The following is a 22,777-nucleotide window of genomic DNA, read 5'->3' as shown; positions in this document are numbered from 1 at the left end:
TGGCTGCTCATATAGATCCATACCCAGCTTGTTAATTTTCACTTTCATATAATATTTCATTGTATCAATATACCACTGTTTTTATTTATGCTATCATTTTTGGTATTTGTTTTGTTTCCAGTGTTTTCTCTAGTATATTTCTAAAGGTGGAATTACTATGTCATAGAGTATTTTTTATTTTCTCATTTTTTTAGCTACTTATATGCATTTGTGTTTTTATTTTCCTATAGTGATTTGCTGTTAAACTCTTGAAAAATTTTTAGAGATATAGCCAAGTACATATTTCACTTAGTATTAACTGTGAGAATAACCCATTTTGTATTCTTCCTATGTCAGTAAAACTAAGGGTTAATACACAGAATAATTTAGTTTTAATTCTTCTTACTACTTTCTTTTCTTTTCTTATTTTCGTGGAAAAGGCCTGGAACTTCATATCAGGAATAGTATTTTTAACTTATTTTAATAGTTACACATTTACCCCCTTTTTTTGTGATAACTGGGGATTGAACACCAGGGTCACTTTCCTAGCTATACCCCCAGTCCTTTTTATTGAGATAGGATCTCACTGAATTACTGACCCTGGCTTCAAATTTGCAATCATCCTGGTTGAGCCTTCCAAGTCGCTGCAATTATAGGTGTGCACCACCCCACTGGCTTATATTCCACTTTAAAAATTATCAATGAAATTTGCTTTAGTTTCTGTGCTCATTCTCAATCATTTGTGCTACTGCACCATTCCTTAATATTTTAAATTTTCCAGCTTTAGTGAGTTGTAATTGACAAAATTATATGATTTTTAAACTGTATAATGTGATGATTTGACATACTTATATTTTGAAATGATTACCACAATCATGTTAACACATCACTTACCTAATTATCGTTTTTGTTTTGTGGTGGAAATACTTAGGGAAATTTTAAATATACAACTGAGTTTGTTAACTATAGTCACCATAGTTTATTTTAAATCCTCCAGACTTATTCATCTTTGGTTTTATTGTTGTTGTTGTTATTGTTTTTTTGGTTTGGGGAATTGAACACAGGTGCTTAACCAGTGAGCTACGTTGAATACCACATCCCCAGCTCCCGCACATTTTTTTCTTTTGAGACAGGACTTTGCTAAGTTTCTAAGGCTGTCTTTGAACTTGTGATGGTCTTGCCTCAGCCTCCTGAGTCGCTGGCATGTGCTCCCGCGCCAGGTGATTTATTCATCTTAAACTAAAAGTTTCTATTCTTTGACTAATATCTCTTCTTTTCTCTGTTACACTGCCTCTCGTAACTATCCTCCTACTGTTTTTCTAACAATTCCTTAATTTTGATTCATCTATCAGTTATAGTACCTATTCCTGCCCCCACCCCTGAGTGCCATATGGCTTTATTTTTCCAGATTGTTGCTTACCTGAAGGTAGATTTCTGTTGTCTTAGATGAGAAACATGTTTGAGTACAGAATTCTTGTGAAAAAAAACCTTTCTCCTCCAAACTCTGACATTTTAAAAAAATTATTGTCTATTAATTGTGACGGGAAGTCATAGCCTACTTCAAATGTCCCATGTAACTTTTGTAGGGGAGATCGTGATACTGGATAGTTCCAGGAATCTTCTCTTTGAAGCTTAAATATTTTATTAAGATATCTGAGAAGTTTTTCCTTTCATTAATTTTTGCCTGATGACACATACATAGTGACACCACATCCCAAGGGAGCTCTTTGATACATACGTTAAGCCTTTCAAGTAAAGGCTTAATGCTTAGTGCAGAAATTTAAAAGTTTGCTTTTGCTCTACTTTTTTCTGGTCTCTTTCAGGACCACCAGTTTTTAAATTTTTTCTTCTGACGTTTATGCTCTCATTTATCTTACTTGTCTTTTCATTTTTGTCTATCAAATTTTAGTTAATTTTCTCTTTCCATGTATACCAGTTTCTCAAACCTATTACTTGTGTAATCTTCTACTTTGTCAAATCTGCTTTTTAATGTGTTCTTTTTTTAGGGAAATCCTAGCAGAGAAACTTAATTACCTATATGATTTCCAAGCCACCATACTGATTTTGTGCCTGGTACTGAATCTTGAATTTGCAAGTATATTGTATTAGCAGAGGTCCCCAACCTGTTGACATGAGTCTTTCCATGCCATAGTGCTTCTCACAGTGTCCCAGTATTCTTGGGTCTTTGGGCTCATTTTGACAAAAGAATCTACAAAAGTTTACATTTCTAAAGGACTTTCCTTCCTTGGAAAATCACCTTGCTTAACCCCAAATAGTTGTCATTTGGCCCCTTATGAAACATACACTCACATTTTCTAGCTTTTTTGGTGGCTAAAAGAAATATAAATTGAACTTTTTCTATAATGTGGTTTGATCTAGGATTTCTTCCACATTCCAGTAGACTACACTAGTACTTTCAAAAAATGTTTTGTAAGTTAGCTTTGTAGATCATTTTCAGTTGTTTAAATGTACCAGAATTTCTAAAAGTTTCCAATTTAGACATTATATTTGCTCTTAAAAGTTCATTTCAATTGGATTTAAGGGGAGAGCTAAATATGAGTCCTGTTATCTTTTCCTGTAATGTTTCAAAAGGTTTTCACATGGAAGTGTTTTCACAATTCACATTTAATTTTCCCCCTTGATCTAACAATAATCAATAGTTTTATTGATTGGTAGTGGTTATTAGTGTTTTTAATTCTCAGAATCCTACCACAAGAATGTAGATGAAATTTTATGCTGAGAATTGTTTTAAAATAATCTTGGAAAGGATTGGTTGAAACAAGATTGATCATGATTTGATGTCTGCTGATAGGTACTTTCATGCTAATCTCTCTTTTTTTGTATATAGGATTTGTATATAGGTTTAGAATTTACATAATGTTATTTTTAATTTTCCAGTGTTTGATTTCTTTCTTTCTCCCTCACCCTCCCTCCCCTCCCCTCCCCTCCCCTCGCCTCCCCTTCCCTTCCCTTTCCTTTCCTTTCCTTTCCTTTTTAAAAATTTTGAGCCAACCTTTCTAAGTTGCCAAGGCTGGCCTTGAACTTGCGATCCTCCTGTTTCAGTTCTGAGGTCCTGGGATTATAGGTGTGCATCACCAAACCCAGCACACTTAAGTTCTATATTATATACTACCTTTTTATATTTGCCACCTTTCTCTAAGTCAGAAGAAAAGTAGGCATAGAATATAGGAAGAAGATGTCGTTCATCCTTCCTGAAACTATTCCTAATATTGAATTTAGGTTTTCTTTGTCTGATGAGAGAATTATTGCTATCTGGATTCTAATATTTTACGAGTTGAGTTAATTATGTAATATACTAGGAAGATTAATAGTAGGAGTTCAATAAACACTTTGATTAATATGTTTCCTGTTCAAAATAATGTCATTGACTTCAAGAAAAAAGATAAAGAAATGGGTAGTTTCACATCTGTAGTTTAATGAGTGAACAGAGTAGATCTGTTGGTGGGTAAGTGAAAGGTCATGCTAAGAAATTAAATCAGAAGACGTATTTTGAAATATAAATTTGTATTTTAGCTGTGTTCTCTGGCCTGTTAATACCTTTTAATTTTTAGAAGCAAAACTCTTCAAAAAATAAAAATAAAAGACTGTGCTTATTTATTTAGAGAGACAAGAGATCTGAGCTGGACACCAAAACCTGTTTTGCATCTCAGTAGAAAATATGTAATGATGGCAATGAGAACAAGTACTGACCCTCAAACAAGAGAAATATTTTCAAAAATTGTAACAATTGGCCTAAATCTAAATTTCCAGAGTCTGGACCTGTACAAAAGTTTGTTTGGAGGAATATTGTTAGACTATCCCAAGAGACCAAAAGTCATGTATTTTAACAAAGTCTTCTGAAAAATTGCATTATGGGCTGGGGAAGTGTCTCAAGTGGTAGCGCGCTCGCCTGGCATGCGTGTGGCCTTGGTTCAATCCTCAGCACCACATACAAACAAAGATGTTGTGTCCGCCGAAAATAAATATTAAAAAAATTCTCCTTTAAAAAAATTGCATTATGAGATTTTTATGTATGATAGTATATAGTACTTTGGTGTCTGTTCTGCATATTGCTTACATTTCATTTTGGGTATTCTAGGAGGAAAGAAAAGTTTATCAGTATTTACTAGTAATAAAAAACATAAACATTTTAAATCTGGTTTTTGCATTCATGAGCAAGAAGTTTGCAAAGAGTGTCTTTTTTTAAAAAAAAAGCATCTTAAACACACTATTTAGTTGTAATATTTTGATTTAAAAATTTTGAAATCTCTTCTTTCATTTGATTATTTCATAAAGATTATTTATCTTTTATCTGTCTTTAACCATTCCTCCATGAGTTGTCAATTCTAAAAGACCATACCATCTAGAATATGCTCAATATGACCAAGTGATTTCATGTGAAACTATCTTTTAATTTCATAAAAAAATGTTACATAATTTTTTAGGATATTTTCCAGTTTGCTTTTATGTCTAAATTTATACATACCCTTCTTTCTATAATATCTTCCCTAATAATAATTTTTAAAAGACTTGATTCATTTACCCATTTAAGTTCATTGTTGGTTTATACTAAGTATAAACTGCCCCTCTTTTGTCTTTTGTTTGTTTGTTTGTTTTTAATTGTAACCTCTGCTGGGGACAGCCTCTGGATCAGATAGAATCATGTGCAGGTGCATCCCTTTCTGAGTGAATGCTCAGGGGTTCTATTTGTTCATATGTCTTGGCGGTGTTACGCTGCCACTCTGTAGTAGTGAAGAACAGGGTTGCATTTGTTAGCAAGCTGCCTTCTGGGATAGAGTTCTCAGATCCAATTGAGCTTACATGGAAAACAAGGAAAGAATGGACTGGGAAGAAATGGGAAGGGACAGTTTAATTTCTTTTCAGATTTGAGAATATAAATTATTTTGCTTTTAAAAACTGGGAAGGAAAAATGAGTAGTAGTATGATTTTCCAAGTCATTAGTTTTTTTATTTGTATAAAATTATAGCTTTTATTCCTTCTGCCTTAAAAACTAAGTTCTGATTATAAAAATAAGATAGTACTTCTTCATATGTCCATTGACATTCTTTCCCCTATTACCTGTCTCCCCAGCAGCAAAGGGTGGGTAACTGTAGGGCTTTTAAAAAATTTGCCAATGAACTTAGCATCTGTCTGGATCACAAATGGTAGAATGATTGATCCTTAAAATAATCACACACAGAATTTTTTTTTGGTAAATTTAAGTCAGTATATAAATCAGTTTCACTTCTTACTTGTGAACTATAGTAGCAGGTATCTTAGAATACAATGTTGTGCTTGACATGGTTTGACTAATTGTGTCCTCATTTTAAAATCTTATTTGGAATATTATTTTGAATTGGTAGTGACAATTTAGATTATGAATTTGAAAATTTAATTCTAATTAGTATTAGGATTGGTCATATCCAGTAATGATGATATAGTAGAGGATACAAGAACTATCTTTTAAATTGGTCAGAATTTCTTGTCCATGCCACCTATCATATCCGGTGTCTATAAAGAGAAAATATTCATTTTAAATGAGCAGATTAAGCTTATTGCATGTGATTTATACGAAACTGAAGATAGCCTAAATGTATCATGACCTAGATTATTGTTTATTAGTAGAATAAAATACTTTATAGCTATTAAAAAGAATGAAGTAGTACAGTATGTATGGACATACTTGGATCTCTAAAATATATTACGTGAAAATATTCACAGAAAATATGTTGACATTTGTATATGAACTTGTGGTTATCTCTGGTAAGTGATATTGGATAGTCTAGAATTAGGGAATCTTTTAATTTTCACTTGGTTTTTACAGTGACCAAAAATAACTTAAAACAAACAAATATAGTGCTATTCATCCATAAATAGTTGTTCTTTGATGATCTCTACTTACTTTTATAATTTTAATTGAATAGTGGTCTGCTCTTCTGAAAGTAAAAACTGTAAGAATTGCATTGAGTTTATCTGCAATTATTACTGATAAACTGAGATTACTGTTCCACTAATATAAGAAATTTGTGGTACTTTATTATTACTAGTTTTGGACACCCAGAAAAGGTAAACAGATATATATGGTAGGAGTTTTAAAAAGACACAAATCTGTTTTTAAATCTTTGCTGTGCTGTTTTTCTATTCCAGTTATCTAGAAAAGTACGAGAAAGTTCATCATTTTGGGGAGGATGATGATGAGGTACCACCAGGCAATCCAAAGCCACAGCTTCCTATTGGTGCAATTCCATCTTCCTACAATTACCAGCAACACAGTGTGTCAGGTAAATATCACTAGAAATTAAAAGGGCATAGTTCCACAGCTTTGAACTAGGAAAATAGACATTATTCAATGAGTTAGACCATTACTTTTCACTTGGAAACACTAGGTGTTGAAGTATTACACCTTTCAAAGAATCTTATTTAGTTATTATCAGGGCCCTTTCTCAAAGGTTCTTCAAGAATTTTAGTTGCAGGAATTTTTAAAAGTTAAAAAATCAATTACACTTTCAAGTAAAGTTTCTTCTTTATTGTAAACATTTTTATTTCTTATTGGTTGGTCATCAGTTTATACTGAACTAAAACAAGATGTGGAAGGTCCATTTTAAGATTAGGGAAGCCAAGAATTTTCATATAGGGTCTACTAGATTTTCTACAATTCTGTAATTTCCAACACTCAAATTATCAGAAATGTTTCCAGTTATTCTATTACTTTCCTGCCATGATATCAGGAATAATATTTTACTTAAGTCACCTTGTACCATTTATAGAGAAATCTGTAGTTAAAAAGAGCTGAACTCAAATTGGAAATAAGCAGTTCAAGAGTCTAATATTTCTGAATACTGTTGAAGGGGGTTCCCATTTTTAATGGATCTGGGGATTAGGACTGATGATGAGGACTAGGAAGAAAGATTTAGGGAGATAAGGTGCATCTGTTTCTTTATCAACAGCATTTGGCCTTAAAAAAAAAAAAGCTATTTCTTTTTCAAAGTTATATTCTTTACAGAATTGTAGTTATTCTAAATAGTTATTATTCATTGGTACTGATGGCAGTCTTTATAGCTGTCTATTTAAGCTGTCTCATTTGTGTCGGTATCATCATCTCTTTTGTTTTATTTTTACATTGTCTTGTTTTCAAAGTTTCTTTCATATTGAATTTGACTCCATATTCTTACACAGTCAGTAATGACTAAAGAAATCAAATCTCTTAAAATCTCTAATTTTCATTAGAAGAGTCTTCACCTGATGATTTTTTAAATAATTGAAATGAGGTAGGAGCAGGAAGTGCAAACCAACATCGCTTTGTTTTTAATTAGTAGTTATTACTGAAAGAACCAAGGTTAAAGGAGAACATTTTAAGTCACCACATAGACAAGCTTGCTCATAGTTACAAGTGATAGAATGAGGTGATTTGTTATGTGATATGTTCTTTGTTCCTAAAAGAGCCAATGACTGCTGATTCTAGGGTATAATAGAGGGTATTCCAGCATTGAAAGAGACATTGTACTAATGACCTTTAAGATTATTTACAACTGTATGATATTCTATATTACAGTAACAGTATTGCTGTTCATCTTTGTAGCTTAAATTGAGTTTGGTGTCTGCTACTATCTATAGTGTTTTAAACCAACCCTTTTCTCCATTTGGTCTTGTTTAAAAACTTTTTTTTTTTTCTTTACTGGGTCTGTTTTCTGCCTCCCCTCCCCTAATTAAAACTGATTTACTTTAAGATATATATAAAACATTTTTGGTATTGCAGAAGCTCATGATGAAATATATTTATGTACAAGTTCTGTAATTTTAACAACTTCTTTTTTAAATGCTTTGATATGTCTTTGTTGTTTTAAAGAAAAATCTGAAAAATTGCATAACATATGTATTGTGTTTGATAAAATCAGGGTTAAGGATTCATAGAGGAAAACACTGGGAATCATAAAAATTATAGAATATCAAATTCAAACTTATAAGAGGTGGTATTTAATAATCATATTTATGAATTTAATTTTGTTTTCCTCAAAAATTCCACAGCATCATGATGGTATTCTACAGATTTCATGATTATCGGTATATATTTTTCCCTAATGATTGTTTTCAAGTATCATTAAGGAAAACAGAGCAAATTTTATAGATTTTCTTTGTATATGTATGTGGTGTGTATATTCTAAATAATCACCTAATTGGAGTTACCTAGGGCATTTAGAACCAGGTGCAGTGGTACATGCTTATAATCCAGTAACTCTGGCACCTGAAACAGGGGGATTGAAAGTTTGAGACCAGCTGGGCACTGTAAAAGTGCATGCCTGTAATCCCAGCGGCTTGGTAGGCTGAGGCAGGAGGATTCTGAGTTCAAAGTGCAAGGCACTAAGCAACTCAGTGAGACCCTGTTTCTAAATAAAATACAAAACAGGGCTGTAGATGTGACTCAGTGGTTGAGTGCCCCTGAGTTCAATCCCCAGTCCCTCTCCCACTCACCCCCCCCCCAAAAAAAAAGGAAAAAAGTTTGTGTCCAGCCTGGGCAACTTAGCAAAACTGTCTGAAATATAAAGGGATTAGGGATGTAGCTTAGTGATAGCACCTTTAGTCCCTGTGTTTAATCCCCAGAACAAAAAAACAAAAAAGCATGTTTAAGAAAAATGTTTAACACTGGAGATATAGCTCAGTAATAGAACACTTTCCTAGCATGCATGAGGCCCTGGGTTGGATTCCCAGCAACACACAAACAAATTTTTTTGGTTATATCATTATAGAAATTTGCAATGTTATTATAGAAAAATTGTGAAAGGCAAAATTGACAAATGACAACTCATTGAAATTTATGGTATTCTAGAATTTTAGAGTTTGTCAGGATTGTAGTAATCATGTAATCCAACTCTATCATATTTTTAAAAGGCAGCCAAGTACCCTGTCCTTTTGCATACTTGGTATTAAATTTGGAAAAGTTTAATATAGGAAGTTTTAAATTTCTTACCAGTTGTTTCTGGGTAAATATTTTTCTTTAAATGTTTGATATGCTAGCAGATGTTTGGACTACAGTAGTCACTGCCAGTATCAATAGAACGTACTATAGAATTCCTGCAATGGACATAAACAGCACTGAGCAACCCTTCTTTCCTCTAAGCTGAACATAAAGAGAAGTGATTGCCGCAAATTAGGCTTGTGAGCAATGATCCATTTATATAAACTTTAAATCAAGAATGTTGAAAATAAACTTCCAGTCCCATTCTGAATTTAAAATTATAGCAGTTTGATCATATCTCCTTGGGGAATGGAAAGGGATCTCAAAATCTTTCTCTCTTTCTTTTTTTAATTTGAGATCCAGTCTTGCTATGAACCTTGAACTCCTGGGCTCAGGTGATGATCCAGCCTCAGACTCCCCAGTAGCTAGGAATACAGGTGCATGCCATTGCATCCAGCTAAATCTTATAAATATTTTTTGTACATTGTCTTAAGAATCTTTGCCAAGTCTAATATAATTAAAGGATGGTGTGTGTGTGTGTGTGTCTATGTGTGTGTGTGTGTGTGTATTTTATGTTTAGCAAAGTCACTCAGGTAAAAATGTATTGATTATCTGTCATTGGTAGTAAATAGAGCAATTCTAAGATCATATTCAAACTTTGGGACTATCACAGACATTGAATATAAGTTGCAACTTTATTTTTATACAAGAGATTTTCATGAAAGCTATGTGAAATTTAAAGATTATTGCTAAGACTTGTCTTCTCATTATTAATTACCGGTTATAATATGGAAATTGAAATCTCCTCCTATGTTCTTAGATGTTTTGTTACTTTTTCTCCATATATTATTGAAATTTCACTTATCAAGATCATAAAAATAAAGAATATGTTCTTATTTTCCAACCTTAAATATTGAAAGGATCTGTGTCATAGTCATTTGTAACTGTCTTGACACTTCTTCATTATGTTATTAGAGGCATTCTAGAATATTTTAGAACTGAAGAGGTTTTTACATGTCTGTGTTAGGAAATGAAGAAATTCTTTGTCATTTTCTATATGGCATATTACAACAACATTTTTATTTTCATCTTATTTAATGATTGTGGATTTTTTAAAAAAAATCTTCAAAATCAGATATTTCTGAAATGTTTCATATGGAAGTTTTCCAACTTTTGTTTCTTTGCTTCTTTGTACTAGTTATGGCTTTATTTGTAAAATATACATAGTGTGTTTGTCTTAGGACATAGCTGCCAAAGCCTAAGCTGCCCCATTTAAAAGTTAGTGTGAGTGTTTTAGGCAAATCTTAGTTACATTGTGTCAGGCATGAATTTCTTAGGATTAAAAAAAAAAAGTAAAAATTTTTAAGTTTGCTTTCATCAAAATTAAAATTTCTCTTAAGAAAATGAATATTTCCTCTGAGAGAAAATATTATAAAACAAATATTAGATAAATCATGTATAGTCAAAATATTTAAAACCTATAATATTACACGCTAGCAAGAAAAGGAAGCAAGGAGAACTCTCTGTACATTGCTGGTGGAAATGCAAAATGTAAGCCACTTTGTAAACAATTTCTGTTTCTTAGAAAGTTAAGCATACATTTTTTGTATAACTCAACCATACCATTTATGGTATTTTTCCAATAGGAATGAAATCTGTATGTGCATGTATACAGCAACTGTATTTTTAGGTGCTAAAATCCAGAAACAACTCAAATGTACTGAAATAGGAAATTGATAAGCAAACTATGTTTTAAAAAAAATGTGTAACTGATTCATGCATCATCATGGACATGATCTCAAACCATTTTGCTAAATGAAATAAACCAGACATAAAAGATGACATGTTGTATGATGTCATTTATTTAGCATTTGAAATAAAATAAAATCACAGAATATAGGATCAGGTGTACATTGGAATAAACGGTGGGACTGACTGCAAAGGAGCATAATATAATTTTTTAGTGAAGAAGTGCTTTATATTAAAATTAAAAGACCATGTATTTGCTAAAACTCACACAATTCTAAAACTGAAAAGGATGACTTTTACAATTGTTAACTATATCTCAATAAATTAGAATGGTTCTTTGAAATAAACATAAATTTCAAATATAACAAGAGTAAAAGTATAGGTTATATAAATTAATCATACAATACTACTTTGACCATGATATCCAAGAAGGTGATAAGTACATTTTTGTGTTTTATACTTTTTCAAGACTGTAGTTTTTGTAATTTGCAAACCTAAGTTCAGAAAGTTGAATACTTTCAACTTCTAATCAGTTTTCATGTTACTAAGGAAAAAAAGAGGGAGGGACAGAAAGCTCTGTCTGGCTTCAGAAGATACTAACCGTAATCCTCACTAAAGGTGTTTTCTTTTTTTTCTTTTCTTTGTTAGATTATCTGCGGCAAAGTTATGGGCTATCTATGGACTTTAATTCGCCAAATGATTATAATAAATTGGTGCTTTCACTGTTATCTGGACTCCCAAATGAAGTGGACTTTGCTATTAATGTATGCACTCTCCTATCCAATGAAAGCAAGCACGTCATGCAACTTGAAAAAGACCCGAAAATCATCACTTTATTACTTGCTAATGCTGGGGTGTTTGATGACAGTAAGTTTTAAACTGAATGTATTAAGTTATTATTCTGTAGAGATGTTAAGGATTTTTTTTTAAGATTTTAAGGAGAAAAATACTTTGTCAATATAATAGCATTCCTTATTTGTTTTTATTACTTAAAAATACATTTTTTAAGATGAATATTTTGGGTTTTTAAATCTTAAAAGTTTGAATAGTAAGTTAATCTCATTATAGCTTTTGATGTAAAAACCCAGTTTTTGCTTGGAGTAATATATGGGTTTCCTAAGTTGAGATCAGTTCTTAGAAAATTCAGATAAAATTAAAATCTAGAAGAAATTACTTTTTATCTTATAGAAAGCTATATACATAGCACAGTAGACATAGTCTGTGAGAGAACTTGTGGTAGTATTTTAATGGTTCCTGTTTTTTGTTTTTATCTTCAAATAGCAACATTTTTGCACATGAATTCATTTTTCTGATATTTGATTAGGTTCAAGTAGTGTACTTTCAAACATAATTTTATTTGGGATCTCTAAGTAGATTCTTTGAAATTTACCCTGTACTTTTATTATATGAAAAATTTTTAACTTAAGCAAAAATAAAATTGTTTTTTTACCCTACCTGAAACTATTCTTGGTTACCCAGGGGAGAAACAAAGATCATTACTTCTCAGTTTCTCTTGTGGCTTTGAAGATCTAAATTTGTTTGATTTTTATCTCACTTTCAAAATGTTTGATTGCTGATAATATTATTTTCATCTTTCAAATATAACTTCAACATTTGATATAGAGTGGAATTGGAAATTATTTCACATTCTTAGAAAATTTTAAATGAACCTTTCATGCCATGCTCAATGGCGAACGCCTGTAATCCCAGTGGCTCTGGAGACTGAGGCAGTAGGATTTCTACTTCAAAGCCATCCTTACCAACAGCAAGGCGCTAAGCAACTCAGTGAGACCCTGTCTCTAAATAAAATATAAAATAGGGCTGGGGAGGTGGTTCAGTGGTTGAGTGCCCCTGAGTTCAATCCTCGGTACCGACCATCCCCTCACCCCCTCCAAATGAAGCTTTCAGAAAATATATACTCTCAAATCAGTAATTTTAATGAAATCTTTCTATTTTGGTCATTGAATACAACTACATGTGAATAATCAATTCTGTATAGGCTAGAAGTAATCTTATCAATTTTGGTACGCTAAGGCATGACAGTTTTCAGACTGTTTGTTTATCTTCTTGAATTTGGAGTTGTATTTTTTTTTAAGTTTTCTAAAAGACTAAATAATCATGCATTGTAGCAATCTAAAACACTAATAATTTTGCAAATTCTATTTAGGGGATGTTTCTGTCATTCCAACAGCATAAAACGTGTAGCGTTCCACAGTACATGGGGACTTTGTGAAGATGCTCTATACTTAAAACTGTTTTACATTTCAAAAATAATTCTCTTTGGAGAATTTTCCTGAATGGAGGTTTCATTTATAGAGTTATTTACAAGGAATTTCCTGCTCTATATTTTTTGAAATTGGAATTACACAATTATTTTTGAAATTAATAACGACAGTTTGGCAATCTAATAGCAATAGCATCTTTTTGACTTCTTAAGATTTTTCTTCTCTACAAATGGAAACTAACACACAGTATTACAGTAATCTTCATTTCTTTTCTTCACTGTTTATGTTTTGAAAATGAGTTTTGTTTGTGGTTTTTTTTTTGTTGTTGTTGTTGTTGTTTTTGTTTGTTTTTTGTTTTTTAAATGTCTGGGATGGAACCCAGAACCTCATGAATGCTTGGAGAGTGCTCTACCACTGAGCTATATCCCCAGTTCAAGTTGTGTATTTTCAGTTTGTAGGGACACATTTTGGAGGGGGATTATATAATTTTAAGAAAATTTATATTTTAAAAGATTATCATTATAATCCACTAGTAATCATTATTACTGTCATTTACTATGAAACAATTTCTAGTGCACAAGATATATTAAAACTTTTAGTTTTACTACTTTTGATAGCTTATGTAATATTAAGAAATAAAAATTTTAATACATTTTATTAAGTGCACCATTTATTATTTTAGCTTTAGGATCCTTTTCTACTGTATTTGGAGAAGAATGGAAAGAGAAGACTGATAGAGACTTTGTTAAGGTAATAAACATAAATTAAAATGTTAGCCATTGAGTTCTATGTAGCCAAGAAAATAGTGGATCAAATGGTTCATTTGATGTACTTGATACTACATGCTTTTATCTTTAGCAAATTATAAACATACCTTTTTAGAGTTGTGATTAAGTTGAGTAGATAATCTTTTAGGATAGCCAGTGAATTTATTATTTACCTTTTTTGTTGATTTCTGATGATGCTAAATCTGCATCAGTAGCAATAAATATTTAAATTACTTCATTCCTAGCTGGAATTCTGAGAATGTTTCAGGAAATTTTATTTTTATATGCATTTTGACTGTGCAATTCAGGAAGAAATGAAGATCCAGATCTGTCATGAAATTCTCAAGTAGACATATGACTCTCAAAGATGAGTAGGTGTTAATATATGGCAAAATATCTGGCAATATATTTTTGGGGAAAAAAAAACAACCTGTGAACTTCAGATAAGAAATTACAAAATGAATTGGACATTTGTTTTCTAATTTACATTTGTCTAATTTTCCTGGCTTTCAAGTAACATATGGGATGCCTCTTTTATTAACCCGCTGTGTGTACATTCTGTCACATTTTAATAATAGAACATGGACATTAAACACTATTATGTAAGCACATTTCCTTTTCTTTAAAATTGATATATGAATAGCTTTTTAGTTTGACAACTTTCAATTTTTGTTATTTCTTTACCTAAAAGTTTTAAGCCTGTCTACATTGTTTCTTAAAAGTGGACCCCAAACATCATAATATACAATATATATAGACTAGTAACTTAAATATGAAATCATTTGCAATAAAACCTTTTATTGAAATATTGTACAAATTTGAGTTAAAAGAGATTTCTTTTAAGAAACAGAATCTGTCAGCAAACTAAGATTTTTCTGCTGGAATATTATCTAAAGAAACATGAAATCAGAATTTAAGTCCAGCTATTACAATATGTCATAAAATTTCAAAAACCTCAATTGCATTAGGTGAATTATATTATAAACAGGAAGCTTTAAGGGTTTCTAAAGAAAGTATTGCCAGTTGTATGTGATAAGGTTCTACTAATCAGAAACTTTGACTTCTTCAGCAGTCTGAAGTGCTATAAATTATCATTAGAAATAATGTATCAAGATATTTTTGAGCCTTTAATGAGCCTTGCATGATTTTATTAGTAAACATCTGATGTTTAAATTGTCACAAAATCCTTACATATTTGATTCTTAACTAATATTACCACTGAGGCATTTTTCCTTTATAATTTTATAATATTATTTGTTTCTTTAGCTAAGAAGATAATAAATTAGAGGGTTATAGACACTCAACACCATTGGTTTATATCAATAATTTTTATATAAATACATTCTGAATTTGTTTAAATGTTATCATAAAAAATATTTCTTTACTTTTCAGTAAAGAGTTGAAAGTTAATATGGACTAGATATGAAACAACTTAATAGTCTTCTTTACTATCTTTCTTTTTACAAAAGTTTTGGAGTTTTTTTGTTGGTTTGTTTTTAACAAAACCATTCCATTATATAAAGTATTTAAAGCAATATAGGAATCTACAGTCTTTCTTCAGAGATATAATATACATGAATTTTATTTTAATGAGCTGATAACATTTAATAAATAACGGAGGACAAAAGAACAAGATTGATTCTTAGTTTTATAAAAGTAATGGATGTACATTGTGGAAAAGCTAGAATTCATAATAAAAGTCAAAACTTAAAAACCCATCATTAATTACAAGCATCCAGATATAAACACTGTTTTATGTGCATTTATCAGATATTTTCATATATATAATAGTTTAAAAAAATTGTATTTTAAACGTATACGTGTGTGTGTGTGTGTGGGCGTGAGTGTGCATGTGCGCACATTGGACCTAGGGATAGAACCTAAGACCTTACATGTGCTAAGCAAGTCATCTTGTCCTTTCATTTATATTATGATTTTTCCTTCTTATTATTAATCTTTAACATCTTAATAACCACTTATTTTATATTACAGATATTTAACAGTTCGTGTAAATAATCTATATTTTCAGAAATTTAGGTAATTATTATGACCTCGTTAGGTTCAAAATACCTACAGTCAACTCTATAAGTATGTAGTAGTTTTTTCTCAGAATAAATTCCAAGAAATGAAATTCCAGAGTTGAAGATAATAAAACATTTTAATAAAAATATACCATATTAATTAAATTTTATAATTACCTCTCATGTTATTATGTTAATTGCAATTGCACCCCAAAATAGGTAGGCCTAGTGCTTCATAAAGTATTGTATAATCAATTGCAGTTTCCGATGTTTATCTGATATCTGATAAAAAATGTCTGATTAATAGTTTTAAACCTCTTCATTTCAGAGCAAAATGGGATGAGCCAGGTGTGGTAACACTCACCTGTAATCCTAGCAGCTTGGGAGGCTGAGGCAGGAGAATTGCAAGTTGAAAACCAGCCTCAGCAGTTTAGCAAGCCTGAGCAACTTAGTGAGATTCTGTCTCAAAATAAAAAATAACAAGGGGTGAGGATGTGCTCAGTTGGTTAAGCGCCTGTGAATTTAATTCCTGGTACCAAAAAGGAAAAGAAAAGGAAAATGAACTGTTTTACTTAATTGATTGTCTTTTACATAATTTTGCACATAAATTTTACATAATTTCTTTATTTGGCAAATATTTACTAAGCATTTTATATCTACTACAGTTTTTCCAGACACAGGAGAAACAAGGTCCCTGCACCCTCACTGAATTTCTTTTTAAGTTCTAAAAGACAGACAATAAAATTAAACAATGTAGGTTGAGAATTTTGCAAGTATTGCGAAGAAAATAAAGCAGAATAATGTGATACAGTTGTAAGACATGGGGTCTTATTTTTATGCAACATTAAATATTGTGGCCAACAAATGTTTCTCTCAGGAAATAAAAAATCTGATGATATTTGGTAAATTTAAGTGATAATAGGGGACCACCAACTTTTGGAGGAAGAGCTTATCAGGCCAAGGAAGTAGCAGATGCAAATGTTATGAGGTAAAAACAAATCTAGTTTGAGGGATGGAAGTATGCTTGTGTGGAAGGACACTGGTAAGCAAAAGGGAAAGTAGTAGCATACAAATATGCCTATTGTAGATATGAACATGCCGTTGATAAAATTCTGATTAATGTCAAAATGTATTAATCATGTTTGTGTATTTATTGAAATTATGCCTAGTAGACATTGGAATTTTTTTCTTTAATAATTTTTCCCCTGACTCCTTTCAGTAAAATTTTTTATTAAATTTTAACCCATGCTTGGAAAAGTATGTAAGTATACAGCTCAATAAATGTTTACAAAAATGAAAATTTTAGTGTAACTATTACCCACATGAAGAAACACAAGTACCTCTGCAGTGCCCCTGCTTATGCCCCATTTCATTCTCTTCTTCCAGTCCCTCAACTGTTAACCATCCTTCCTTCTCATATTCCCTCAAACTGTTTATCTTTTGTCAGCCTTATACTTGTGAAAGATTCATTCATGATGTTACAAGCATTTACACTTAATTCTTCTCTATTGTAATATATTATTACATTGCATGAATATACAGTATTTTGTCCGTTCAGCTTTAAATTCAGAAAGCAGTAAGAATTGAGTTATTTCCAGTTTAGAAACAAAAATTTCTGTTAGTCATGTATTTTGGTAAATGTTTGCATGCATCTGTGTTGGGTATTAAGAGTATAATTACTAGGTATTAGGGTATGCATATATTCAGCATTAGTAGATATTGCCAAACACATTTTCAGAGTATTTGTCTTATGTCTTAACTGCAGTAAATCAGAGTTCCGGTTGCTTCTTGTTACTAGTTATCTGATATTGTTGGGCTCTTTCATTTTAACATTCAAGTAGATATATAGGTTAATGCATCTTGGTTTTAGTAACCATTCCCCACCCCACCCCCAATGACTAGTGGAATATAAAATAACTTTGGTTATTTTGGTAACTTCTTTTGGTCGGTACCTGTATTTTACCCAATTTTCTTTAAGATTGTCAGTCTTACTGACTTGTGGTCTTTTTATGTTTTTGTGGGTTTTTGTTTGTTTGGTACCGGCGATTGAACTCAACCACCTAGCCACATCCACATTCCAATTTTGTTTTATTTAGAGACAGGGTCTCACTGAGTTGCTTAGAGCCTTGTTTTTGTTGAGACTGGCTTTCAACTTTCGATTCTCCTGCCTCAGCCTCCTGAACCGCTGGGATTACAGGCATGCACTATTGGGCCTGGCCTTGTTATGTTTTTGGTAAAAATTACTTTTAAGATGTATGTATTGGAAATATCTTCTTATAGTATCTTATATCTTTTTGGATTTTATTTTTTTATTTTTTTTAAGAGAGAGAGAGAGAGAGAGATTTTTTTTTAATATTTATTTTTTAGTATTCGGCGGACACACATCTTTGTTTGTATGTGGTGCTGAGGATCGAACCCGGGCCGCACTCATGCCAGGCGAGGGTGCTATTGCTTGAGCCACATCCCCAGCCCCTGGATTTTATTCTTGAAAGGTTCTTTTGATGAACATCAATTCTTAATGTAGTTATGGTTTGGATATGAGATATTCTCCTAAAGCTCTTGTATTAATATAGGAATATTCAGAGGTTAAATGGTTATGAAAGCATATTCAGCATATCCGGGCTGAAATGGACTAACTGGGTAGTATCATAGCAGGTGGGGCATGGTTATAGAAGGTGGGTCACTAGAGGCATTCCCTGAAACAATTCATCTTCCTTAGTGTCCCTTCCTCTTTCTGTCCTTTCTGTCTCTGCTTCTACCATAAGCTAAGTATCTTTCCTCTGCCAAGTCTTGGGCCCAGAACAATGGAATCAACTGACTATGGACTGAGACCTCTGAAATTGTGAGCAAAAATGACATTTTCCTCTACTTAGTTGGTCTTGTCAGATAATTTGATCACAGCAGTGAAAAGATGATTAACACATCAACTCATCAAATTCTTTTAGTAATTTTTTGTGTCCTGTTAACAAAATTTTTCCTGCCCTGAAGTCAAGAATACATTGTTTTGTTTTGTTTTCTGTCCTACTTTTCACACAATTTGTATGAGGTTTGGTGTGTATATGATATAAGAGTCAAAAGTTTTCTTCTCATGGCAACCCAGGAATCTGCATCATTTGTTGAAAAGTTTTCTTCACTCTGTTGCATGTCACCTTTGTCATAAATTTGCTGATCAGATATATATGAGTCTGTTTCTAGGACTTTTCTTTCCCATTGTTCTGTTTGCCCATGTTAGGATTTTAAAGTACCAGACTTTTAGTGTTGGAATTAAAAATTCTTACTGTTGAAACTTCACTGAAAATTTGTTTTCTATTTGGAGAAAAAATTAATTTTTCCTATTGTTATTCATAGCCCATTGCTTATAAGGTATTTTTATACCTCTATGTAATTTATTATTCCAGAAAACAGACCTTTTCATCTAAATTTTTTATCTCCAGTCTTTGTTGAATATATCATCTCCCTTCAGTGTGTATTCTTTCCACAGTTTAGCACATCCTCAATTTAGTCTTTCAGTGGAGATATCTTTTTTTTTTTTTTTTAAAGAGAGAGTGAGAGAGGAGAGAGAGAGAGAGAGAGAGAGAGAGAGAGAGAGAGAGAGAGAGAGAGAGAGAATTTTTTTAATATTTATTTTTAGTTCTCGGCGGACACAACATCTTTGTTGGTATGTGGTGCTGAGGATCAAACCCGGGCCGCACGCATGCCAGGCGAGCGCGCTACCGCTTGAGCCACATCCCCAGCCCCCAGTGGAGATATCTTAATAGAAAAATTTATCTTTGTATTTAAACCTTATCCTAGCTTTTTTTGGGGGGGGGAGTCATTCTGTTATTTTTACCTTCTTATTTATCTTTTTGTTAATTTTGGCTCTTCTGTTTCTTTGGTATTTTGCAACCAAATAACAGGGTGTAGATTTTCTTTACTTCTGGAATTCCAAAGTTGAGCTTATTCTATCTTCCACCTCTCTTAACTTTTCATTCATATAGTCTATCTCTTTAACTGGTAATATCCTTGGCTTGTTTTTCACTCCAAGTAATTATTTTCACTTGTATCTAATATTCTACTTGAACAATTTGTTAAGTTTTTGTTTCTACAAGTTCTCTTTGGCCTTTGTTAAATTTGTCCTTTTTGGTTTTTTTTAAATGATTTAAATAATTTTGTATATGTATTAATATATATATATATTTTAAAATTTATAATTTAATAAAATTTATATATAAAGAATTTATGTAGCAAGTACAAATGTAAGTATAATACATGTAAATATTATTTATAAATATTTTATTAAATACAATTGAATACAAATATACCTGAAAATTTTGATATTTTAATCTCTGATAGCTCAATTTACTCATTAATTCATATATTTCCTTATATTTTATGATGTTACAAATTTCAACAGAAGTTTTTCTTTGGAATTTTTGTACAGACTAGATTGAGAATTTATTCTTCCACTACTGGTTGCATTTGCCCATCATTTAAAGGAAGAAAATACTGGTTTAAAATGATTCTATTGCTAGCTTCATTGAGTTTCCAATACCTCAGGTAGTAAAACCAAACTCATGAAGGTTGAGGAGTAGGCTAGTGGTAAACAATTTCAGATATAGTTTTTAACCCTGGTATTGATTTTAACCAAATCTTTAGTCAACCATTTTTGTCTCCCTTTTTTTGAGTATTAGATATTCATATGTTTTACCATCATATGGTGTTGCATTTTAATTCCCCACTTCATAAACTGACCCAAGGTCATATCTCCTGTCCTCACCCAGTCCATCAAAACTAAGCCCTTTGATTATAAAGATACACACTTTTCTTAACTCTAGAAAATTGGTGATGAAATTTTAAGTTGCACAAAATTTTTGTTTATATGTGCACTCCTTGTGGGAACAGGGGGCTGCCATTATATTATTAATCACATTAAATCAAGAACACACAAATATATTAAAATTTACATGTTCACCATTGTTGTACATGTTTTCATTAATTTCTACTCTTTATTTATCTTTCTGAGTGCTATTTTCTTTTAATTTGTTTCACTTTTTCCATTTATTAAGCTGATACTTGCATGAGTTTTCCTAATATAACATATATATTTCTAACTTTAGATACTTATGCACATTTTTTCTGTACTCATTGGTTACTCAGAGATTAGAATTTGAATCCTTGCTAATTTAGTACTTGTCTAGTACTTGTCTCTGCTTTTCACATAATACAGAAAATTCCCTCCAAATTCAGTTTTGTCTTTATACTAGCAATTTTGATATGTCATATTTTTATTACAACTCAATTTAAGATGTCTTTCTCATTTTTATTATTACTTCCTGTTTGATAAATGAGTTATTTAGAAAGGAATTTTCTGAGTCTCTTTTTTTTTTTAAATTGTTGTAATATTGTTGTACATAATGGTGGGATTTTTTTGTTGTTGCATATTGGGATCTGCATACAATATAACAACATAATTTGGCCAATATCATTCCCCAGTATTTCCCCTTTTTAAAAGGAATTTTCTTGGGGCTGGAATTGTGGCTCAGCAGTAGAGCGTTCATCTGGAGCAGGACCCAGGTTCGATTCTCAGGACCACATAAAAATAAAGCTATAGTGTTGTGTCCATCTACAAAAAAAAAAAAAAGTTCATTTTCTCTCTCTCTCTCAAAAAAAAAAAAAAAGGAATTTTCTTGATTTCCAGAAATATATGAAATTATTCTAGTTTGTTCTTACTCATTTCTCAATTTCACTGTGTTGAGAATGTGCTCTTATAATTAGGTTATTGAAATGTTTTTACTCTTTATTATTTTAATCTAGCATTGATCCGATTTTATACTACATGTATTTGAAAAGAATATATGTTCTGAAGTCTTTTTATGCAGATTTCGATATTTCAGGCCAACAGTATTAGTTATAATGTTCATATTGCTGTAATAATGCTGTCATTTTCTGTTAGTTCCTTCATTTATGTAAAAAAGGTATGTTAAAATGCTTGTTTTGACTGTGGATATGATGATTCTGTACAGTTCTGTAATATTGTGTTATTTAGTTCTCTCATATTTGTTTTATCTTTCTGGTCAGTCTAACTTATCAGGAAGTGTCTTCTTGCCTTCACAATTTATGTTTTGATTTAGTACAGGTATATCAGCTTTCAGTTTGGTGTTTATAAAGTTTATATTTTACTTTCAGCCTTTCATAACCTTATATTTTACCTGAATTTGTGTAAACAACATATATTTGTGCTTTGATTTTTTCCTAGTATGAAAAACTTTGTTTATTTAGTGTAGTTATTTCATTTTAATGTAATTCTCATATTTTGCTTTAATTTACCATGTTCCTAATTTGTCTGTCTTTTCTATTCTTTTTCCCCCTTCCTCTTATTTTTTTCAACTTAATTTGACTCAGTATTGTTTACCATCCAGTTTGCCCTATTAATTAGATATATTTTTAATTTTTAATTTTTTTTAGCTATAGATGGACACAATACCTTTATTATTTATTTATTTTTATGTGATGCTGAGGTTCGAACCCAGGACCTCACATGTGCGAGGCAAGCACTCTACCACTGAGCCACAACCCCAGCGTCTATTAATTAGATATTAATGCACATTTTTTTGTACTCATTGGTTACACAGAAATTAAAATTTTAATCCTTTCTAATTTATTAAGTTAGTACTTTTCCCTGCTTTTCACATAATGCAGGTACTCTAGAACAACTCCTTCTGCATTTACTCAATCATAATTTACATAATATGTACATTATGGGTTAATGCTCTTTTTGAATTCATTTAGTTTTAATTTTTTTCCTTGTCTAATATCAGCAAATGATATAAATTTCACCCAAAACACTGCTTCAGCATGTCCCAAAATTGTTATATTGAATTTTCACTATTATTTATTTCAGAATATTTTCTGATTTTTCCTTGTTATTTCCTTGTGATTCATTGGTTATATAAAAAGGTGCTGTGTAATTACTTACTATGTGAAATTTCCAATTTGCTTTTATTTAAAAAAATGTTTATTTTTTAAGTTGTAGTTGGACACAATGCCTTTATTCCATTCATTTATTTTTATGTGGTGCTGAGGATCGAACCCAGGGCCCCACGC

The 22,777-nt window shown here is 31.4% G+C and overlaps 1 protein-coding gene across 2 annotated transcripts in view; it reads left to right on the top strand.

The window, feature by feature from the left end:
- Positions 1-22,777, top strand: part of Arid2 (AT-rich interaction domain 2) — a 178,919-nt gene that overhangs the window by 96,212 nt on the left and 59,930 nt on the right. For both annotated transcript variants that reach the window (XM_078014843.1, XM_078014844.1), the window contains 3 exons: positions 6,127-6,260; positions 11,330-11,548; positions 13,589-13,656. In XM_078014843.1, coding sequence (XP_077870969.1) covers positions 6,127-6,260; positions 11,330-11,548; positions 13,589-13,656 — 421 coding nt within the window. The remainder of the gene's footprint in view (positions 1-6,126; positions 6,261-11,329; positions 11,549-13,588; positions 13,657-22,777) is intronic.

The sequence above is a fragment of the Ictidomys tridecemlineatus genome, chromosome 6, assembly GCF_052094955.1.
Source record: "Ictidomys tridecemlineatus isolate mIctTri1 chromosome 6, mIctTri1.hap1, whole genome shotgun sequence".
Taxonomy (NCBI): Eukaryota; Metazoa; Chordata; class Mammalia; order Rodentia; family Sciuridae; genus Ictidomys; species Ictidomys tridecemlineatus.
The sequence above is the reverse complement of the archived record's forward strand: the minus strand, read 5'-3'. Positions and strand labels throughout refer to the sequence as shown.